The sequence below is a fragment of the Montipora capricornis genome, chromosome 10 (assembly GCF_036669925.1).
Source record: "Montipora capricornis isolate CH-2021 chromosome 10, ASM3666992v2, whole genome shotgun sequence".
Lineage (NCBI taxonomy): Eukaryota > Metazoa > Cnidaria > Anthozoa > Scleractinia > Acroporidae > Montipora > Montipora capricornis.
The window spans coordinates 9,524,314-9,544,313 of record NC_090892.1 but is presented as its reverse complement, the minus strand read 5'-3'; the positions used below and the strand labels follow the sequence as shown (position 1 = coordinate 9,544,313).

General features: G+C 39.8%; 2 protein-coding genes across 5 annotated transcripts in view; one reads left to right on the top strand and one right to left on the bottom strand.

The window, feature by feature from the left end:
- Window positions 1-5,112, bottom strand: part of LOC138019220 (guanylate-binding protein 2-like) — a 23,260-nt gene extending 18,148 nt beyond the window's left edge. For 2 of the 3 annotated variants that reach the window (XM_068865938.1, XM_068865940.1), the window contains exons 1-2: window positions 4,976-5,112; window positions 111-272 (exon numbers count right to left, since the gene is read on the bottom strand). In XM_068865938.1, coding sequence (XP_068722039.1) covers window positions 111-261 — 151 coding nt within the window. In that variant the 5' untranslated portion in view covers window positions 262-272; window positions 4,976-5,112. Of the gene's footprint in view, window positions 1-110; window positions 273-3,593; window positions 3,713-4,975 lie in introns of those variants that run through there. The other variant, XM_068865939.1, reaches the window with a different exon arrangement.
- Window positions 5,113-5,331: 219 nt separating this feature from the next.
- LOC138019221 (guanylate-binding protein 7-like) overlaps window positions 5,332-20,000 on the top strand; it is a 15,987-nt gene continuing 1,318 nt past the window's right edge. The window contains exons 1-9 of one of the 2 annotated variants that reach the window (XM_068865942.1): window positions 5,332-5,478; window positions 7,940-8,123; window positions 11,459-11,616; window positions 12,448-12,620; window positions 14,114-14,306; window positions 15,057-15,321; window positions 16,385-16,683; window positions 17,276-17,530; window positions 18,723-18,845. In XM_068865942.1, coding sequence (XP_068722043.1) covers window positions 7,973-8,123; window positions 11,459-11,616; window positions 12,448-12,620; window positions 14,114-14,306; window positions 15,057-15,321; window positions 16,385-16,683; window positions 17,276-17,530; window positions 18,723-18,845 — 1,617 coding nt within the window. In that variant the 5' untranslated portion in view covers window positions 5,332-5,478; window positions 7,940-7,972. Of the gene's footprint in view, window positions 5,500-7,912; window positions 8,124-11,458; window positions 11,617-12,447; window positions 12,621-14,113; window positions 14,307-15,056; window positions 15,322-16,384; window positions 16,684-17,275; window positions 17,531-18,722; window positions 18,846-20,000 lie in introns of both variants that reach the window. The other variant, XM_068865943.1, reaches the window with a different exon arrangement.

Genomic DNA, 20,000 nt, shown 5'->3' with positions numbered 1-20,000 from the left:
AATTATAAAATTGAAATCCGTCTTTGGATGCCCCGTGATTTGATGTCAGCAGAGATGCCATCGCTCTTCGGCCTTTCAGGGCTGAAAGATACCCGTCTCGTAAAACATACCTTTGATAGTTTTCAGTAGCTCAAGTGCTGTATCAGTCACATAAAGGCTGGAACGTTCCTCATCTTCGTTTTTGCTGTACTCGCCATTCTGCTCATCCCACTTGCAGTTGTTGGGAAGACACAACGGAACTGCACAGCTGTTCTTGGACATTTTGCAAATGACTGAAATAAGATTTTCGGAGGTCACTCGTTGTAGTTCCTGGAACTAAATAATAAACTTGAACAGAAACTAAAACAGCGGATAGCTTTGAACACGCGCGCTGATTGGCTACTCAAATTCCGGATATCCTTTGCTATTCACCTCCGAGCAATTCGCGCGGAATTTGCGCCCGAAAATGTTGTAATCTTTGCAGGAATAAATGAGTTAAAATCATATGTCTGTGCTATATTATCTCACTATATTAATCCTACAACAATTGCAGCATTCAGATCTACATTGGAAACTATTGATTGGTCTCTAATCTATAACTCTGACTCTAATAATGATTCCTATGATACATTCTCTAGCCTTCTTATGTCAGCATACTACAAGTCATGTCCACTTAAACTTTTATACCATGAGTGCCGCCGTCCTTCTAAACTCTGGTTTCTAAAAGGTCTCTTTGTATCCTGTAACAGGAAGAAGTTTCTCTATAAACAATTCCAAACAAACCCTACTGCATTTAACAAATCTAGATATAACAAGTATCGAAATAAGTACAATTTCCTATTAAAAGTTGCCATGAAAAAACATTTTCATGATAAACTAGTCTCTGTCAGCTCTGACCTGAGGAAGACTTGGTCAGTTATTAAGCAGATTATATCTAAAAAGAAGTCTGAACAACATTTCAAAAACATGAAAGATAGTTCAGGTATCTGTTCAGACCCTTCACACATAGCAACTAAATTTAATAATTCTTTGCTAACATAGATCCATCTTTGGCCAGTAAAGTTACCTCTACTCAATTTTCTCATAAAGATTTTCTTGTTGGTCACTATGCCAATTATTTCTTTCTCAATCCTACTACTCCTTATAAGGTTCCTTCTATTGTCCATTCTCTGAAAACTTGCAAATGTGAGGGTGTTGATGGTCTTTCTATGCAAATCAAAGAAACAATCGATTTACTAGCTGCCCCTTTGTCTCATATCTGTAATATATCTGTAATCTGTCATTTGAGCATGATGTTTTCCCGATAAACTCAAAATTGCAAAAAAGTTTCTTCCTGTTTTTAAAAGCGATGACACTTCTCTGTTCTCAAACTATCACCCTATTTCTATTCTCCCCTGTCTCGCTAAGGTCCTCGAGAAACTTTTTTACCTCAGGCGATCAGGATTTCTCACAAAGTTCAATATCGTTAATCATTACAAGTACGGCTTTAAACCTCATCACTCTACTGCTATGGCTATCATAGAGCTTGTCAATAATATTTATGAAGGTTTTGAATACAAGCAGTACACTGTCGGAGTCTTCATAGATCTTAAGAAAGCTTTCGATACAGTTAACATGAAATACTTTTGGATAAACAATTTTTTTATGGAATTAGAGGAATCCCGTTAACCTGGCTTGCTAGCTACTTACCTCACAGACAGCAGTGTGTCATGGTACATGACCATACCTCTACATATAATACGGTTGTATGTGGGGTTCCCCAAGGTTCAGTCCTTGGGCCTTTACTTTTTCTTTTATACATCTATGATCTTTTTCATGTCTCAAACCTCCTGTCAATCATTCTCTTTGCTGATGATACAAATAGCTTTTTTCGTCATAATAACCTGGCTACTTTAGCAACCATCCTTAATGTAGAGCTCTTTCGTGTTTCATCTTGGTTTAATGCTAACAAACTCCCTGTCCATCCTGCCAAGTCTAAATTCATCATTTTTCACCCACGTCGTAAACAGATTAACTTCTCAGATATTAACATATCAATAAATAATTCCCCCATCACACGTGTGCAGAAAGACAAATTTCTTGGAATTATCATTTATGAAAATTTATCCTAGAAACCGCATATCCCTGCTGTCTGTGATGAAGTCTCTTAGGTAATAGGAGTTTTATGCAAGACGAGGCGAACGGATACTTACCTTTGAATACTCTGAAAACTTTATATAATGCTCTTTTCTTGACTTACATCAATTGTTGTACGCTAATTTGGGCTTCTATATATGCTTCTTACGTACCTTGAACCACTTTATGTACTTTTAAAAAAAGCCATCCGTATAATTACTTTTTCTCCTCCACGTACACCTACTAAACCCATTTTCTCTAAGAATAATCAAGGCCACATAACTACTGAGAATGATTTTCCAGCTGTGTAAATGACATTTTGATATAAACTGATAAAAATTTGAAAAAAGGTGGGCCGACGTTTTTCAAATTTACCGAAATCAATCCATTACAATCCTCTCCAGTTTTGTCCATCCGTGTCCCTTCTTGGCTTCCCGGTGTTTTGTTAGAGTATTTCTATAGTTTTGAACAATTATTTTGATATTTTAGTTAATTCTACGACCATTCGATTAGTGCTGAAATTGCCTAAAATTGCGTGTCCTAGCCCCTTTAAATTCGATGTTGCTGCTTTTATTTTCTCTCATATTAACAATATTCTACCTACTCCTGTTTCCTCAATCCCTAGGGTCATTTTAATTATGAATATCACGATTATTTGACTCGTTCACGTTTTAATATTCATAAAAATAGTCACAAGTATCAATTTGCTATCACTTGGCAGGATCCACCTGTTATTTGGAACGATATTCCATTAACAGTGCGCAACAGCCTCACATTAAGTAACTTTAAAAACAATTTGAGACTGCATTTTCTAAATACTTGAGTTAGTCTATTCAAAAATTGGTTATGGAACTTATATCACGTAATCTGGTCTCCTCTCCCCAGTTTTGCACTTTGGTTGAAAACGTGGCGCGAGAAATTTCAACCAATCACTGAGTGAAGTAGTGCAAAACCAAAGCAATTCGCTAATTACTTTCGACACTCAATTGAAAAACGTACTATTACAATGGGAAATGTGAGCCACAAAGGTCACCGCCGGTGAGTATAAGGCTTCTGACAATGTGATTGATTTGATTGATAGAAGACTTCATTTAAAGAGTTATTCATATACATTCCTTCATGTAAACTTGAAATCGGTAAAGTTCCACTTCCGTAGGACTTCCGCTAAATCGGAAAACCCTATTTAAGCCCCTGGCTTTGGCTGCTCTCGTGTACTAGAGCCCGTTCTGTAATAATAAAGTGGAATGAAGTGTTTTTTTAGTATATACTAAAACAACTAAACACCTCATTATCGGTGGCTAGTGGTGGATATTGTGTGGTATCGGTGGCTAGTGGCAGCTATTCACCTCCATGTCTGTGAATAGTTGCTAAATGGTTCATTTGCGAGCAGCTTTTCTGGGGTCTGACAGGAGTTGGCTTGATTGCTTTAAACATGACGTAAATTCGAAGTCAGCACCGCTCGTGGTCTACTCAATGAAAAAACGACAAAAAATGCTAACCTCAGTTTTTTCAGGGGACAGGGAATCTCTTTTCCTGGAATTTAAAACTGACTGACGGTAGGGCAGTTCTTAGATGAGTGAGTCCTGACGCATATTTTAGAGTGTCGATTGCTGTTCTAATTTCACACCACGATGGCTTCCAAAACGTTGACAACAAAGTCAAGATTATTAAGTACAAGATTCTTGGATGGCTTTCGTTAAATTAAGTTCTTGCCAAACATTTCGCTCACCGGCGGAGGACACAAGCCCGGGGACACAAGCAATTCGAAATTTGTAAACTTGTCACGGTCACGCTAATCAAGCAACAAGTGGAAAACTGAAACGGCCGAACTTTTATGTATCCATGGCTGTTGTCTAATGAACACCACAGTGGGCAAAATTTCTTAGATTAATGGCTTTCTTTTTCTGGAAATCTTCTGTTTTCCAAAATTATGAGACAAATAATTTACGAAAACGAAAGCAATCAAGCAACAAGTAGAAAATGAAACAGCCCAACCTCCATGTATCCATGGCTGTTGTCTAATGAACACCACAGAGGGCAAAATTCCTTAGATGAATGGCTTTCTTTTTCTGCAAATCTTCTGTTTTCCAAATTCATGACACAAATAATCTACGAAAACGAAAGCAATCCATTCGGTTTCTCTCACCGTGACATCCACTTCCGCCCTCAGTTCGCATAGTAAACAGGAGTGCTTCACAATTCATAAAACTGTAGGAATGGATTTCTCATATTTTTTCATTAATTTAGGCCGAATTTAGAACAAAGCAAGCATTTAAATCATGTGCGAACCAACCTAAATGTATATACAGCAAACATTTATTTCAGTTGGATGTAACATTCTCTGTGCTTTACAAAGTAACGTATGATGTTAACTGGATCCGCAGTACGTTTTTAAGTAGGCTTTAGCACATTATGTTGGCATTCTTTTGAGCATAATAGCAAGGCAAAAGCATCGAGCATAATGCCAGCACTTTAGCAAAATTTTTGTATCATGAAAAAGGGAAATTTGTCTGAAGTGATAAAATTCAACGAGAAACAGCCAAAGATATATATTTCAGAGGTTTCTAGCCAAAACTAGACAATTTTTTTAAAAATTATAAAAAATTATTATTATTATTTTAATCAAAAAAGTGTGTATCATTGTGTTATGTATTGAGGGAATTTTCGAGCATTTTAGCAAGGCAATAAGAGCATAATAGCAAAATTTTTGATGATTAAGCATTAGCATAATAGCAGAAAATAAAAGCATAATATGCCAAAGTTTATTTTTAAGTCTGTATTCATGGTTAATTAAGAGAGCTACAGAAAGGAAATGTTATTCCAAGTACACAATTTAAACATTTTTCCCCAAAAGGTTACTTCTGTGTTCCATACTACTTACGATTGGTCTCTGACAACAGAAACGCTCCGTAATACGTTCAGTTCTTACTGCTGTGGCTGATGAAAAGTTAAACCTATTGTTGAGAACGGGGAATGTCCCGGCCTGGACTTCCGGGAATGTCACGTCATGTGCGGAAGCGAAAGTTCCTGTGTTTTCTCAGTAACTTCGAAATAACGAAATTAAGATATGAACCTTCAGTTGACTTTTATGGTGAATTATTTATCACTCGTATGATCCATCTCTTTTGCTTTTTGTTTGACCCAAAGCTAGTCTTTACACTATTTTTGTGGATGATGCGAGCAAATGAAATCGACCCCTTGCCCCTACCTAAAAATTAACAGAGGCCTCGTGACTACGGCGCATGCGAAATAGGAAATTGAAACATCCTGAAAGTGGTAATTCCCAGAAAAGGGGAAAGTCCCGTTGGTGAAAGAGAGTCATCTTGCCCAGTCGATCGATTTTTGTTTCATTTCGTCTCCAGGTCGTTGATCAGCTAAGTCGAGGTGAGTTCTCTTATGTTGTCAGTTTTTTACAGAGTAGTTTTTAAACGTTTTCCCAGTCAATATGGTTTTGATCAAGATGCATAAGGGAGTAAAATGAAATAATAGTTGCGAGGCAATTCGAATGTTAATCGAATGAAAAGTTTACTCGGTTCGAAGGATAAAACAGGGAGGCAACGAAGTGTGACTAACCACGAAGTTTAAGTGTATGAATTCTTCGTTTAATTAGTAGTCTTTTAGTAGTGGAATGAATACCCAAAAAGAATTTATAAGCTACTCTTTACAATGTCTGTGAAAGCCTAGCCTCAGTAGACCATTTGTTAGTTAGCGCTTGCAAGACAAACGATCGGATAACAGGCTCATAGAGAGCAAACGCCTCCTTATCTTAGGAAGGAAAATCAATCAGTTGCTTAACAGTTAATGTAACGACGGGGAAAACTGAAAGAAAAAGCAGCTAATTTCATTCTAATCCTTCTCGAAGTTACTTCCGCTGCTTCCGGGAGAAGAAGTTGTAAACACTTCCACTTTCGTTTTACCTTTGAGCCAAACAATACAACGCGTGATCCTCAAACGATTCGGTTACGCATGCCCTTTGATTCCTATGCCTGCTTATTTCTCAGAAACCGAGTGAGAGATGGCGACAAACTGAAATGTACACAAACCAAAAACTCCAAACCGGAAGTAAATCGGTTTCTTCCCTTCTTTCGATATTCTACTCTGGAAGGGTAGCAGCGCTGTCGATTAAGTAAAGTGGAAGGCAGCGGATAAATGCTATGAAGCAAATTGTCATTATTTATTAGATCGTGCCATTCACCCTTAACTGGAGATACCTCATCATCAACATCATCATCATCTATCGACCGCGGTCGAGATGGATTGAACAAGAGAATGCCAGAGTTTTTTTTCTGTATGCCTAGAAATACCGAATAACGAGATACACATTCTGTATGAGAAACAACGGCATGAGCGTTACCTTTTACAGGGCTTCTCATATTTCGCGTGGTCACGGAGTCGAGAAATCCCGCGAAATTCACAAAAACACGTGAAATACCTCGAAATTTGCTAGAAATCTTACCAAATACATGTCGGTACAACATATTTGAAACTTTTCTTGCTTGTTGGGGCTATTTACTGGCCGTATACTTGCAAATTTATCTTGAAACTTTCGTAACAACTCCCCAAAACTACCAGGCGTTCTTAGAATATATTAATGTTGAAAGAGTAAATGATGATTTCTCTTAAATAGAACCTCGTGCAGCGCTGAAAATTTCCGGGAAAATCATCAGTCCTCATTGATAAGCAGTCGGTTGTTATGACTGTTATTGCATAGGCTAATTACGGTGGCTCATAAGGGACACATCGATTTTTTCGTCGCAAGTTACTAACTCGCGATGACGTAACTTGCGATCGCAACTTATAACTTGCGATCGCGACTTATAACTTGCGATCGCGACTTGTAACTTGCGATCGCAACTTATAACTTGCGATCGCAACTTATAACTTGCGATCGCAACTTATAACTTGCGATCGCGACTTATAACTTTCGATAGCGACTTATAATTTGCGAGCGCAACTTGTAACTTGCGATCGCAACTTATAACTTGCGATCGCGAGTTGTAACTTGCAATCGCAAGTTCGCAAGTTAACTTGAAAGTTAGTTTCAGTATCAGTTACATGAAGCATGCCTTTTCGTCTGAGTACTTAATAGCAAAGATGGCGGGTGTTGCATGCTTCATGTAACTGATACTGAAACTAACTCGCAAGTTACAAGTCGCGATCGCAAGTTATAAGTCGCGATCGCAAGTTACAAGTTGCGATCGAAAGTTATAAGTTGCGATCGCAAGTTATAAGTTGCGATCGCAAGTTATAAGTCGCGATCGCAAGTTACAAGTTGCGATCGAAAGTTATAAGTTGCGATCGCAAGTTATAAGTTGCGATCGCAAGTTATAAGTTGCGATCGCAAGTTGTAAGTTGCGATCGAAAGTTATAACTCGCGATCGCAAGTTATAAGTAGCGATCGCAAGTTATAAGTCGCGATCGCAAGTTATAAGTTGCGATCGCAAGTTACGTCATCGCGAGTTAGTAACTTGCGACGAAAAAATCCGTGTGTCCCTTATGAGCCACCGTAGCTAATGCTTATCATTTCCACAAAAAAGTTGGCAAAATCGCCGTCTTTTTCATTAAAACGTTTGTCAAATCAGCGCAAACCAATCCCTTTCCAGCGAAATTTGTCTCAAAATTCCCGCGAAATCGACCGTTTCTTCTGCGAATTTGTCTCTGAAAATCACACGAAATTTGACTATTTCTCCGCTCCCTTACAGAAGCTATGCTGAAACGACCTGTTTCAAACATAGTGCCGAAATGCAAACAAGAATGAAGTTCGAGTGAAGCACGGCGCTGGCGTTAGAGTGGCGTTGGAAAAAACTTGTGTTTTCAGTTTTGTTTGCCGGTTTGTTTCTTACAGACTGAGAGGAAAGTTGACTAAACCCCAGCTACTATGTCCACTAGTACAAACTGTGCAGTTCCTCTGTGTCTTCCAAATAACTGCAAATGGGATGCACAGACCGGCGAATACAGCCGTGATAAAGAGAAGAGGGAAAGCCTTAAAGTGATTGACGAAGCACTTGACCAATTACGGAAAATTAAAGGTATGTGTCCTTAAAGAGCAATCCAACAATAACCTCACAAAATAGTGATGGGATCACTGAACAAGCGCAATATAGCCGAGGCTTTACTGGATTGGTCAGGGAACACTTTTTTTGCAGGAGGCCGCTGGGTCCATTTAGTAAACAGACCAACGCTCGGGGTCTCAAAATAAGTTAGAATAAGTTGCTAGATTTGTTACGACATCTGGAAATGCATTATACTTTCAAGTCTTGTAGGATAGGAACTACAACCTGAAGGCTTCATGTGCATCTAAAAACAATACATAGAATAAGGACTGTACCGCCTCCGAAAGTCTAACCTTAATGTGGTATGACCAATAATTCACTCGTTTGTATATAATTTCTTCAACGCCCGGGGCTGAACCATAAAAGGGAGTGGAATGTTTGCCGAAAGATACCATTCTTTTCACACACGTGATTGATTGATTGATTGATTGATTGATTGACGTTGTTGTTAATGCGGCGTTGCTTTCAACAAAGGCAAAGGTACACCTTATTTAACGTCGGAAGTTCCATTACTCTCTAGAAAGTACTCTCCCAGGAAACCTACGGTGCGCTCATATTACCCCGCTCTTTCCATCAGTGCTCCGTTTTAAGGGTATGTAAAGCTATACTTAGGCTACACTGAAAGGAAAGAAGTCGAAACAAGGATGTGAGATCCGGGGATCGAACTCGGGACCTCTTGCACCAAGGCCGCGCACTAACCAACTGTGCTACCCTTCCCTGAGCCCGAGTTTCCTTCCTCAAACTAACCTGTGATCACGCGTTCTTTTGTTCAGAGAAAAGAAAGCCTGATCGCAGGTTAAGATTTCTGTGCACCTTGCTATAACAGCTCTGTTGAAATAAATATTTCTGCAGCAACTAAAGAGTATTAGTCACGCTATATGCTTTTCCCTCTAATTATGTAAAATACTACTGAAAGATGTCGTTGAATCTTGGAGGTCCACAAAAATAAGAACGCCTAGCGCAATTCGAGTCATCAGACATCGTTACTGCACTGACATTATTAACTGTCTTTATTATAATGCAGATAGAAAGGGAGGAAATGGATTGTAATTTGACAAAAAATGGTGCACCTATATTATTTTCAAGTTTCCATGCACTGAAGGTCTGAAAAATGGCTAAAGAAGGCATTGTGGATTACTTTCCCAGCAGAACTTGAAATAATTCTAAATTTTCAGCTTAATTTGTAGTAAGCGCTTTAACCACGAGTGGGCGGATGGAATCACGAGTTGGGAAGGGGGAATAAGAAAAAGGAACTCGCGTAAGAAATTATTGCTGATAGTTACTATATTGAGCCATAGCACTTCAACACTGCCGCTTGGTGAAGACCATGCCTCAAGTAAATCAGATAAGCCCTATGGAACCCAATTGAGATGGATCATACAATGGAAAAGGATTTTTCTAGCGTATATCACTCACTACCTATGCTTCAGACAATTGCGGCCAGCAGTAGAGTGGTCGAGGCTTCGCGATCCACGATCCCGCTGTGACACAGCCAGTAATTACAACTCAACAAGAGGGGGGTGAATAGGGGTCAGCAAGTCCGTCAATCCGTGCTAACGTTTCGAAAAATCACCAATCTGCAGATATTTTTACAAAAATCTGAATCCGCAGTACTGTTAGAGAAGTGAGCACCTAAGAGTATTCAGTAACTTAAGTGACGTTAAAGAAATACCTGTCATGAAATTACCCTATTGTTCATCCGCACTTAGCGCCCAAATCGCGTAGTCGTTCCTAACAAGAACGTGGGCCCTCTATCGAGTTCTGAAACGTCAGTTTCCGTCTCCTCCTCGTCAGAGCTGCTGTCATATTTAGTCACATCATCGTCAGTGTTCATTCAAGTTCTATGTTCGTTGTAGGAATGATCCGTTTTAAGATGTAGGTGATCAGGGTTCTGTTTTGTAGACTCGGTAGTGTTGTGATCGCTAAAATTGCGCGATTACTGTTTGTAGTCAGTTCAGGTGAGCGTAAATAAATCTCTGTCACAATCGGGCATCTCATCTAAACGTTCCGCCCAAATTGCCGTACTTGCAGGACTTTCAGCTAGTCCGGACATATTCACTCTCTCTGAAATATGTCGATGTCTCTGGTAGATAATCTCCAGCATAGTTCCATGTCGTGCCATCGTTGTTTCTTGAGAGATTTGTTCTCTTACTGACTGCAGCTCCATGTGCACGTGAGTAGTTGCGCATTTCCTCAACTTCCTTTTCCGACAGCTTTACGTTTGAAAGTGGAAGAATGGATGGTGGACAAGGAAGAGGGATGTCATGCTCTGGTTTCACTTGTAAAGTAATAAAAAGTAGAGGAGGACATGCAACCGCCTCCGAGTAGTTTCCTTTATTGTGTTCCCAAAGGCTTGACAATATTCTTTCTTGGAGGGCAGTGGGTGTTTCACATGGCATGTGGATTGTAGATGTTCAACATCCAGAGTCATGCAGCTGAGGAGGTTAGGATCAGGAAAAGACAAAGCGGACAAAACAGACTCCATTCTCTTTAATTAAACCCCAGTGTAGCAAGTCAATAAGTAACCTCACATTCTCGCGTAGTTTCACTACGCTTTTCCAATTGCTGGAATCGACGCAGCACCGAGACTTGCTTTAAAGAAGGAAGTCATCGCCTTTGGCACCATCTCGGTAAAAAAAAAAGTGACACAATCGAGGGCCTTTGTCTCAATGATCTCAGTGACCTGACCCTCGATGTTGACCGTGCCGATTGTGAGGGTCTGGTGAGGACAATGGCTTTTTCTCTGGTCGGAAGCCGAAATCCTGGGGTTCTAGAGTTTTCTGGAGTCCGATTACATTGACGGTCAAAGATGTGTTACAGCTGTCATCAGTTTCATGCGCCCCTCAACGACGCTTTTTCATATTTCGAAAGTAAAATTCTCCTGTTCTCTAGATTTTATGAATATGAAAAATGTCGTTGAGCGGTGCTTGTTACTGATAACCGTTGTAATCTAGTCTAGTTGTAAGGTCAGGCAGAAAAAAAGTTAAAACAGACCGCGAAGTTAATTTGCGCGATCCTCACTTCAAAACAAACAAAATCCATAAGCAACGCTGAAATATTAAAGAAATGCGTGATCCGCTGAGCCTTCAAAATCCGCCAATCCGCAAACTGCTTCCTCAAAATCTGAGATCCGAGCATTTTTTAAGACAAATCCGCCGATCATCTGTGAACTTATTAACCCCCCCCCCCCCCACCCTCGAAGAATAATTTGACATTTTCTTAAATCTGTGTTGTTTTTCACGCCGTTGTGCAGTTTTCAGTGCAGCTTGCATTTTTAAAAGTATCTATTCGTTTGTTATTAATACTTTTAGGACCCGTTTGTGTTGTGTCAATTGCTGGTCCTTGCCGAAGAGGTAAATCGTACATTCTGAGTAAAGCCTTTGACCAAGGAGAGGTTTTTCCATTGGGGCACTTTCTTGACCCGGAGACAATGGGAATCTGGATGTGGGTCGTGCCTGAGAAGTTTAAGGTAGGGACTCCCTCCTGGTTTCACCTTCCCCTGATTGGTTTTTACTTCGCATCTTTTTGCATATATATCATATTTCTTTTAGCCTATTCCACTTTACGCTATCTTAGTGTATCTATGTACTGAAGAACTTCCGGGTAACTAAGAAGCCAACCACGAAATCTGGTTTTAGCAAACGAGATGAAGGTCGAATTAATTGACGAAGGGCAAGAGCCTATAACCCAAGAGTAAGGTTTACCCAAATAGGCCTAGTCTCCATCAGAGTCAGATTAGTGACTATTTTAAGACCAAGTTCTGCGGAAATATAAACAATACTGATAGACCAACTAGGCTAACTCAATGCGGTACCCAATTCAAACCCTTTGGGAATATAACATTTTGTTCCAGGTATTTCCTTATCATTGAAACGTGAATGCTACATTACAATACAAATACAGTACACAAAGAATCTTAACCCCTTATGAATTGGGTACAACATCGAGTTTACTTAGCCTATTTGGTCCATTGTTTATTTTCCCGCAAAACTTGGTTTTAAAATGGACACTTTTCTGACGCTGATGGGGACAATCTTGGGTAATGGACTCTTACGAAGGGCTAACGCTCGAAATGTTAGGCTATTCAATCTTCTCGTGGTGATGATTTGACCTTTGTGCACTCGTTGGATAAAAGTAAAACTTTCGTGATTTACTCTTTCAGCTCAGTACGCAGCACCACAATTTCTTTAAAAACTAAAAATTCAGCTTTTCATCCATAGCATCGAAAGTAGAAAGTAGAGCGCAAGATTGGACTCATGTTTGTTTTTATGTACTCATTTATTGATTACATCTTACACAGGACTCTAATGGTCAGGAATTGACAGTCGTATTGCTGGACTCAGAAGGGATCGATGCTGTTTCAAGCGACGGTTCCGATGATCATTGCATCTTCACTTTGACCATATTGCTTGCCTCAGTGATGATCTACAATTCAGCTGGTGTACCAACGAGGAATGACCTTGACGGGCTAGAGTATCCTTTTGAGAGTTACCGTAGGTTTAGTTTTGTTTCTTCAGTTTAAACCACAGGTGGCCCAAGTTTTAGGAACGCTTATGTCACGTTGCAATCTGAGCGTCACGATCAGTTAGGTAAATTGTAAGGGTTTGCATGGAAATTACAAACGTGTTTAGGAATCGAAAGGACAAGTAAGAACATGAATCGAACAAAAATGCCTTACCATACCTTGTCTTCTTCATACCTTATCAGTGTTTTTGTGGTGTAGTTTGGCCACTTTCGCCCTTTTCCAGTGGGTTTTAGGTTTGCTGTTTTCATCTCTCTGTATGTTCTTCAAGAGGTCATGCTAACCCTTATTATTTATCTACTGATCGTGACTGTCCGCTCAAATTACAACATTACTTAAACGTTCTGGAGCTTGGGCTACCGGTGTTTAAACATCCTGACATGGAAAGCGGCTTTGCGAAACGCCGTCTCGTTAGGAAAGTTGGTAGGACATTAAACTACCTTCGTGAAGCCGTTGAGTCTCCTCATCAGTCCGGCCGGTAAACCTATTGTAGCCTTTGTCGGTAACTTCTTCTCTTCTTACTTACCCTTAGCTTGTTTACAGTAATTCGGACTTTTACGAGTATCTCCGAGTAATTATCGATAAATCGATATATTTATTTGTTCTCCAGGGTTACCATTCCTCAGCTTGTTTACTCCATCTATGACAAGTTCAGTCCTTGTAGCTTAGCGAGACGATTGTACTTCATTGAATGGTCTACCTCGCTCGAGTCTCCCATAGCTAAGCGGAAGAAATCGTAGGTTTGACTCCTGTAGAGGGCATCCATCTGTATTTTTTCCCAGAGGCTCTAGGCCGTCATTAATAATTATCATTCGATGTATTTTTTCCTTCCTTTTCATTGGCCCAGAGTTCACCACGTGACCTGCAAATAACTGTCTACAAATAAGTGTTTTGCTGCAAATAATATTCTGCTCATGAGTAATTGAAGCCACGCTCTTGTGTAAAAAAGGCAGTTCGCTTTCCTGAGCTTTTAGTTTCCGAAAAATATTTAATTGTTGGGAATTGTCATCAAATGATAAAACAATTATTGAACTCAATTATTGATCTGCTCGCCACTGACAAATCACGATATTTTGCTCAACCTCGTCCAATAATTCTTAAATATGATCTATTTCATATGCGTATATGTTAATGACCAATCGATGATCGGTAATACCGAAATTATTCTGAGCACATCGAATTTCTTAGGTCAGGACGCAGCTATTGCAACAGCTCTAGAGACTGGTTCAGCGCAAAAAAATGGCACAAACATCCTTTTAATGCTTAAGCCGAGAGGATCTCAGAATGGTGTTCTCAAGGTTACATATCGCAAATAGTGTGCTCATAAAACGGCCACGAAAAGATGATTTCAAGGTGACATAAAGAGTAAACATCAAGGAGAAAAGTGATTTTGTTGTTCATTTGCCAATTTCTCCGAAATGATTTTCGTTAACAAACACCCCAGCTTCATTCTGAAGCTCTCTCAACGGATCCAACTCCGATCAACTGATCATGATCAACGTAAAGGAACATCCGCTACTCGAGACGATGCGAATCTATTCCACAAAATCTTTCCACACTTCATTTGGTTGTTGAGAGATGTTGTGCTGGCCCTTCCAAAAGACTGCAGCAATATAAAAGAGTACTTCTTGAAAAGGGTAGGCAATAGAAAAGAATACGTCTTGAAAAGGGTAGACACTGAGCAAGTGAAGGAGAGGTGCCATATATTTGACACGCGCTGGATTACGGAAATGTTGCAAGTGATGATTGATCGAGAACATGTAGTGATTGTGCTTTAATACAGTACTGTAATACGCTTAATAATATTCACTTACTCAGTTCTGATTGGTTAAGAAAAATGCAGTTTTCACGTAACACAGTGCAAAAAGACGAAGGAAACCAAGCATTCTGATCAAAGATCAAAAATGATCAAAGAAAGTCCCAGATAGCCAATCAAATAAGAGTCCTGGATGGCGAAGTTTTCACGCGATTGCTCCTTCTTTAATCATGCAATGTGATCTCGAAATTTTCTCATGAATATCATTAATAAATAATCACACGAATTTTCTCCTGCAACAGTTTGGCATAAATAGCGTTCGAAATTTTTTTGCAGTAATTGTTCCAAATTGAACTCGAATTCGTGTGATCACCTCAACAAAACGTATAAAAACGTATTGCGTTTCCTTCCTTGATCTGAGTTAATGAGGACAAGACTTCATGCCTTTTGGACCTATTAAAGGGGCAAGCCTTCCTGTTCCACCTTTTCGACAGCTCAACAGACATAGAGTGAAACATTAGGACTTGCTGTCCCTCCCCTCCCTTCCCGTCAACCTTGGAGGATTCTGGAATCAAAGGGACTCCACTCAGCCTTGCAAGTTTGCGTCTTATTTTGCTATTTTCTTTCGTAGGTTTTCCAATCGTCATCAGAGTCAAAGGGTGACAATGCGGATAAAATTGCTGAAAGTATCTTAAACTTCTTCTCTGGTTTTGACGCTTTCAAGCTTCCTCCGCCATCGTCCGAGCCGGAAGTGGTGTTGAACTTAAACCGCGAAGAAGTTCAAGACGACATCAACAAATCGTTTAAACGCGGGGTGCAAGAATTTAAAGAGTTACTGCGAGCCAAGCTTGCTCCTAAGAGGAGTTACCATGATGGAGAATATGTTACTGGTGAAGGTAATTCAAGTTGACTTTTCAGCTTTGCCATCGCATAAAAGTGCGTCCTCCCGAGACTCACTTAGTGAGATAGTTAGTATGGACGCAGGCGTCTTGTACTCGTCTTGTGCCGTGTGTGTTACACCAGACGGAGTAAACAGACGCATTAGGGAGTTTAAGCAAAGACGACGGCTACGGCTATGGCTACAGCTACGGGCAACGCCACGAAGCAAGAACATTATTGGTTAAAAAAAAGAAAAATACTCGTGCTGCACGTGCAACACACATTTCTCTGGCGTACTCCACAAAAAAACAACGTGAAATCCCCATATTTTAGGTGTTGACGACAACGTGAGCATATAACAATGAAACAGTCATTTTCTGTTGTGACTTTAAAACCGCTCGTACCCATTCGGTTACAGGATAGTTCGCCTGTGTTGTGCAAGGTGAACAAGACGGAATAATCGGGAAATACTTGCGATAGCGCTAAGTTATATTTTGGACTGACGTTTTCGATGCCGTAGCCGTCGTATTTGCTTAAACTCCCAATTAATTAGGAATGTACGCCAAGGATCTATGCGTCTGGCGTTCCGTCTGTACACATGATAGATGCATGCACATTTCTGCTAGATAAATTATGCCTCTCTGGCACGGTATAAAAACGACCATTATGCTCAAACGTTTGATACCAAACATGGCAAATCTTGAAAAAAAATTGACGGAAAGTTGTGCTCCGAACTTCTGCTAATATGCAACGTCAACAAAACAGTTAAAACCGTACATATACAATACATTAGCTTACAATTTATCAAAGCTATATTTGAGGTGGGAAATGGGAGGGTAATGCATATGTTACAAGGTTCAAAGAAGAAACAAAAATGAACAAGGAACAAAAAGAATAAAAGTATATAGAGAGAAATTTAAGAATTGCATAAACTCTCTAAAGCTCTCAGTTAATCCTTATTACAGTAACTTTTAAACGGCGTCAACTGCTAAGTTTTGAAAGATAGGCTTATCAGAATGCAGTTGTTCGGAACATTATGTCGTTGACAAGTGGACTGTATTTTCCTTTCTTTACCTAAAGCTCTTGCCTCTCTGGTTAACATTTACGTTGCGGCATTGAATACACCTGGGGTAGTTCCCAGTGTACAGAGCGCATGGGAGACGTTCGTTCACACCAAGTGTTCCGAAGCAAAAATGGCAGCCATACAGATTTATGAAAAAGCAATGTCGACTCAACTGAAGGATTGCAAATTACCGTGTGACAGTGACGACATTCGGGAAATGCACAAAAAAGCTATTGAAGAAGGCTTGGCGGTGTTCCAGGCAGAAACTGCTGGAGTGTCCGCTAAAAGCAGTGAAAAATACCTGAACGAGTTGATGGTAGGTAAAAACAACAGATAGTTATTGATTTTAGGGATCCAAAATACTTATACTCTTAATTCACATTTATGGTTCCAACGGCAACCTCGGAAACCTTATTTCTGCTTCCTTGAATTACACTAGGTGTCCCGGGGAAGAAGTAATTTTGAGGATTTTCAAGAACATTTACTCTTCCTCAGAGTGAATCGGGGAACTTTGGGTTTTGAAATTTGACACAAGTTGAAGTCGGAGCATTACGCCTAGTGCATCTTTTTTTGTGTGTGTGCGGAAGCACCGAACGGAGAATTCAATATCGTAGTGAACTCCTAGTGAAAGCGGTTTAGTTGGATCACAAGTTCGGGTTCAGTTTCTGAGTGTGACTGGATAGCTAAGGGGGCTCGAGCATCTTTTTTTTCTAAGGACGTAATGCCGGCCTTCTTCCAGGCGCGGTGTATCACTCAATAGATAAATTTGCCTGTGATATTAATCAATGGATTTGCAAGTGCTGACATGTGAAAAGTAAAAATATTGGTTAAATACAAAGCGCTCGTTTATGCCTCCAGGATTGAGGAGTTTAATTTGTATTTTGTGGGTTATTTTTGTCTTGCTTTAGGAGAACATGGAGAATAACTTGGTAACATTGCAGAAACGAAACAATGACCTCACCAGAGAAGAGTGCGTTGCTCTTTTGAGACGTTTGAAGAAAGAAAATTTGGATCCCATTCTTGGCTTACTGACCGGCGAAGGAGGAGCTTCAGTCAGCTTTGCTGAGATCATTGGTGGTTATTCGGCCATTGAAAAAGGCTTCAAAAGTCAGTCTAGAGGAGCCAAGGATGTGTGTGCTCAGGTTTTCTACGAGTTCCATCCAGTAAGTATTGATGGCCAGACTGCAGTCTGCAGTCTGATTTCCACTTGGGAATATGAAGTTTTCGCATTGTAATGGCAACCATCCTGCTTTTGTAAACTGCTTTTTGCAGCATTTACTACTTTTTTTAGAAAAAACGGGCACGAACCATGAATTTTCATTTAGCACCGGCAATCCCTCGCGCGCCGGCTACAGTGTACTTAGCTGCGGACCAATCAGGAGAGTTACGTTCATCAGGCCCAATCTGATTGGCCATTATTTGGAAGGACCTGGCCCCGGTTGTTCGAAAACCGATTAACTTAATCCAGGAGTAGCGTAAACTTTTGTCTCATGTTTTCAACTTTTGGGTGAAAGTTTCTTTTGCTTATTTTTGTTTTTCCAGATTGACTTCTCCTAATGTAAAGTTTTGCCAAACATCAGCGGTGAAAAGCTCTTGGGAGTAGAGAAATAAACTCCTTGGTTAATTTTTAATCTGGGATTTGCGTTAATCGACACCTTCTGCCTCTGTTGATCAAATGTCAAAATTGTGACACCAACAAGACTAATTATTTTTTTAACTAAGTTATGACGTATGAACTTAACAAAGCCATTTAATCATTATCATTACATAACTCTTACTAACCAAGTTCGAAGTCTTTTTTTCCGTTGTTTATATATCTATGGCCCAAGTGCGAGGCGCGCGGACCATAAATTAACACTGAGACAAACCAAGGTTCTGTAACTTATAGTACGGACCGGGAAAACGAAGTTAGTAAGATATTTATTGTATCTCTGAGGTAACAAGGCAAGCGAGGAAGGAAACCAGTGGAAGTCAAGCGGAGGGTTTAATTGCCACAAATAAGCAGCATGCCTAAATCTAAAAAAACGAATAAATCTTATTGGCTTTTTGAAATCGTTGCCTGCAAGATTTCACAAGTTTATTTCACATAAATATGAAAAGCTCGCTGGAAAATATTGCATCAAAGTTTCAAATTTTGCAGGCCATACAGCCGAGGGGACCGTACTGTAGAATACGCCCCGCTAAAATAGCCATTCGTAGCGCCCGTACTATCATACCATTTATGAAACACGATGAACTGGAGCGAGTCCCCAGCCATAACTAACCTTGTACATTCGTACCGAACACGTTTGTTTGCTAATTGCCTCGATTTTGTCTCCTTTTTTGTCTGATAGTTTTCATTTTGTTCAACCACAGGAACTCCAGGAAGAAATGAAGAAACATATGGCTCATTTGCAGCAACTTAAGGATTATGACGAAAGCTTAGCTGAAGAGAAGGAACAACGTGCCAGGCAGGAACAGGAAAGAATAAGGATGGAGGTAATGTGAAATATTTTGCCATAAAAATTACTATAGTAACCAAAGAGAACGGATCATATCGTACTCCTGGCCAGAGTTAATGTTTTTCAAAGGTCGGGAGCAAATACCCCAATAATGCGTCTCTCAGCCTTGATGAAGGTTGTTCTATGTACATATAAAGCTGTCAATATCATCATCATTATCGTCATCATTATCGAAATCATTATCCTCTTCATTATACTTTTCCGTACAGGGCAAAAGTATACGATTCGGTTTTGAGCCCTTTTTCATTCTTGTCTTCTAGTGTTAGTGGTACAACTGTTATAACAATATCGTATAATCGTAGAAGTAGTGGCTCAAACGTAGTTTTGCATTTTCATAACTTAGCTTACAAGATATGTTATTTTAGGAATAAGATGCGGTTAGCCTGCTCAAAAAATTATTGGGGATGATGACTGCGCTAGTGCTACTATGACCAAAAAACAAAATTTTCTTTGGATTTCAAAACTATGTTAACTAAACAGTGACTGATCGAGGTTTTAAGCCTTTATTTTAAAAATACACCTGTTTATTTCAACTGGAATTTTCCTGTTTTATGGTCCGCCGTTACTAACTTTCAAGTGAAGCTATGATCTTCGCAGTTATGACCGCAATTTTTACAATTGTGTAGAGAAGCCTGAAAAATTCAGGACTTAAACGGGATTTGAACCCGTGACCTTGCGATTCCAGTGCGACGCTCTAACCAACTGAGCTATGAAGCCACTGGCGTTGGGAGCTGGTCATTTGTGGGTTCTAATGGTCCCGTGAGGAATGAATCAATGATGAAATGGTATATGAAATAAATCATATGTGAACTGCGGATATGAAATCAAGTGAAGCTATGATCTTCGCAGTTATGAACGCAATTTTTGCAATTGCGTAGAGAAGCCTGAAAAATTCAGGTCTTCAACGGGGTTCACTTGATTTCATATCCGCAGTTCACATATGATTTATTTCATATACCATTTCATCATTGTTACTAACTTTGTTGTCTCTGTTTTCCCAGGCTCCCGCAAAACTTACCGGTTATCGTCAACTGTACTTTTCGTCTAATCTGTCGAAACAAATTTCCCAACATTAACAGTTGTCGATTTAATTAAGCTTCCGGGATGGGGGGGGGGGGGGGGGGTTAGGGGG